We start from the raw sequence: 1,747 nt of genomic DNA, 5'->3' as shown, positions 1-1,747 counted from the left end.
ATGGATATGCGGAGCAAATGCGGAGTCAGGTTAACTGTATGTCAGTCTATCATATAAAACAACAAATAGAAGATGGCAACAGGTGACAGAAAGCTAGAGAAAAAAATGTAATTATCCAATCCAAAGGATTCTTAGCATAAATTACCAAATATTTCCTTGAGGACACTGGTGCTAATCCTTCATCAGCATCACAGGTCAACAGGAACATGAAGCTGGGTTTAAACTGAAAGTCTAATCTGAAGTTTGAGCCAATAAAGATCCCAAACTGCTCCGATTTAACCGGGAATAATTTCCAGGTCTGTTTGGCTCCCTTACATCCCCTGCGGTACCTTGAGTTCGTGTAGCGTCAGGTTCCCCAGCCTGCAGTAGACTTTAGTGTAATACTGCGCTTCTGCAGGATTCTGCAGAGTAGGTGGACACAGGGACAGGGACTTCAGGTAGTAGTTTTCTGCCATCTCATACTGCTGCAGGTTGTAATAAATAGTGGCCAAGCGATGATATGCTGTCCTCTCATTTTCACGAACTCCTGCAGGTGGAAATAAGGCTTTGGTCTTTATCTGTTTGTGTATTTGGGGTAATACGGACAAAAAGCAATGCTTACCTGTTTGGTTAGCTATTTCAACAGCCAGTGTGGCGTACTGCAGAGCTTCCTCCTGCTCTCCTTGCTTCGTTAGGAGCTCGGTTAATTTCCCCAACAAACGGAACTCTGAATGGACGTCTTTGATGCTCCGAGCAAACGGCAGACTCCCATCCTGAGAACCAAAGAGTGGGACTGAAAACGGTGAAGAGAACCAGACAATAAAACACCACGTTTCAGGAAGCGGGATGAGTACCAACCGAGGTTATTAACGTTAACTAAAACTACCGAAAATCATGAAAACTAGAATTAAAAAAAACTGTTTAAGGTACTAAATTGAAAATAAAACTAATTAAACCTCATTTAAAATTAAGAGAGAATGTGCTTAATTTTAGTTTGTGTCCCTTTCATAACATTTTGTCAACCCTCCTCGTTTTTTTTTGTCATTACATGGTCACACGTACAGAGCAACGAAATTCACTCTCTGCATTTAACCCATCCCCTTGGGGAACAGTGGGCTGCCATCGTGGGGCGCCTGGGGAGAAATCGGGGGTTAAGGGTCTTGCTTAGACATCCAGAGTGGGTTTTGAACTCACAACCTCATGATAGCAACATCTACGCCCTAACCACTAGGCCTCCACTCCTCGAAAATGTCTCTGAATTTTGACCCACTGCAGCCGCCATATCCAGTTAGTCACAGTCAGAGAAACAGGACTACACTGAAAAACAGGCCAATCTCCAACATCTACACTAGAAAAAGAATCTAGAAAGAAGTGAAAATGTCTTAAATTAAGTATATTTACTGTACCCTTGATTTGAGTAGATAGTTTGCCAATGGAATCAGTATTATTACTCTTAAAATAAGATAATTAGATAATATTTACTTGAAATAAGACAATGCATTTGTGTTTTCCTATTTTAAATTTAAATTGTCTTGTTCCATTGGCAAGATGTATCTTTTGTCTCCTCAATTCAAGAACAAATGCACTTATTTTAAGAAAAAATGACTTATCAAGATTTATTGCAGTGTATATACACTGCAGAAATGATCGCAAAAGGAGTAAAAATGTCTTAAATTAAGGGTATTTACCCTTAATTTGAGCAGGTAAATAAGATGATTTGCCAATGGAAGTAGTATTTTTACTCTTAAAATAAGGTATCTACATAAAA

The 1,747-nt window shown here is 39.4% G+C and overlaps 1 protein-coding gene across 1 annotated transcript in view; it reads right to left on the bottom strand.

The window, feature by feature from the left end:
• Window positions 1-1,747, bottom strand: part of LOC107086323 (SH3 domain and tetratricopeptide repeat-containing protein 2-like) — a 39,891-nt gene that overhangs the window by 2,691 nt on the left and 35,453 nt on the right. The window contains exons 19-20 of the mRNA XM_015377191.1: window positions 602-831; window positions 330-526 (exon numbers count right to left, since the gene is read on the bottom strand). Coding sequence (XP_015232677.1) covers window positions 330-526; window positions 602-831 — 427 coding nt within the window. The remainder of the gene's footprint in view (window positions 1-329; window positions 527-601; window positions 832-1,747) is intronic.

Source organism: Cyprinodon variegatus, unplaced genomic scaffold (assembly GCF_000732505.1).
Source record: "Cyprinodon variegatus isolate N-32 unplaced genomic scaffold, C_variegatus-1.0 Scaffold148, whole genome shotgun sequence".
Lineage (NCBI taxonomy): Eukaryota > Metazoa > Chordata > Actinopteri > Cyprinodontiformes > Cyprinodontidae > Cyprinodon > Cyprinodon variegatus.
The sequence above is the reverse complement of the archived record's forward strand: the minus strand, read 5'-3'. Positions and strand labels throughout refer to the sequence as shown.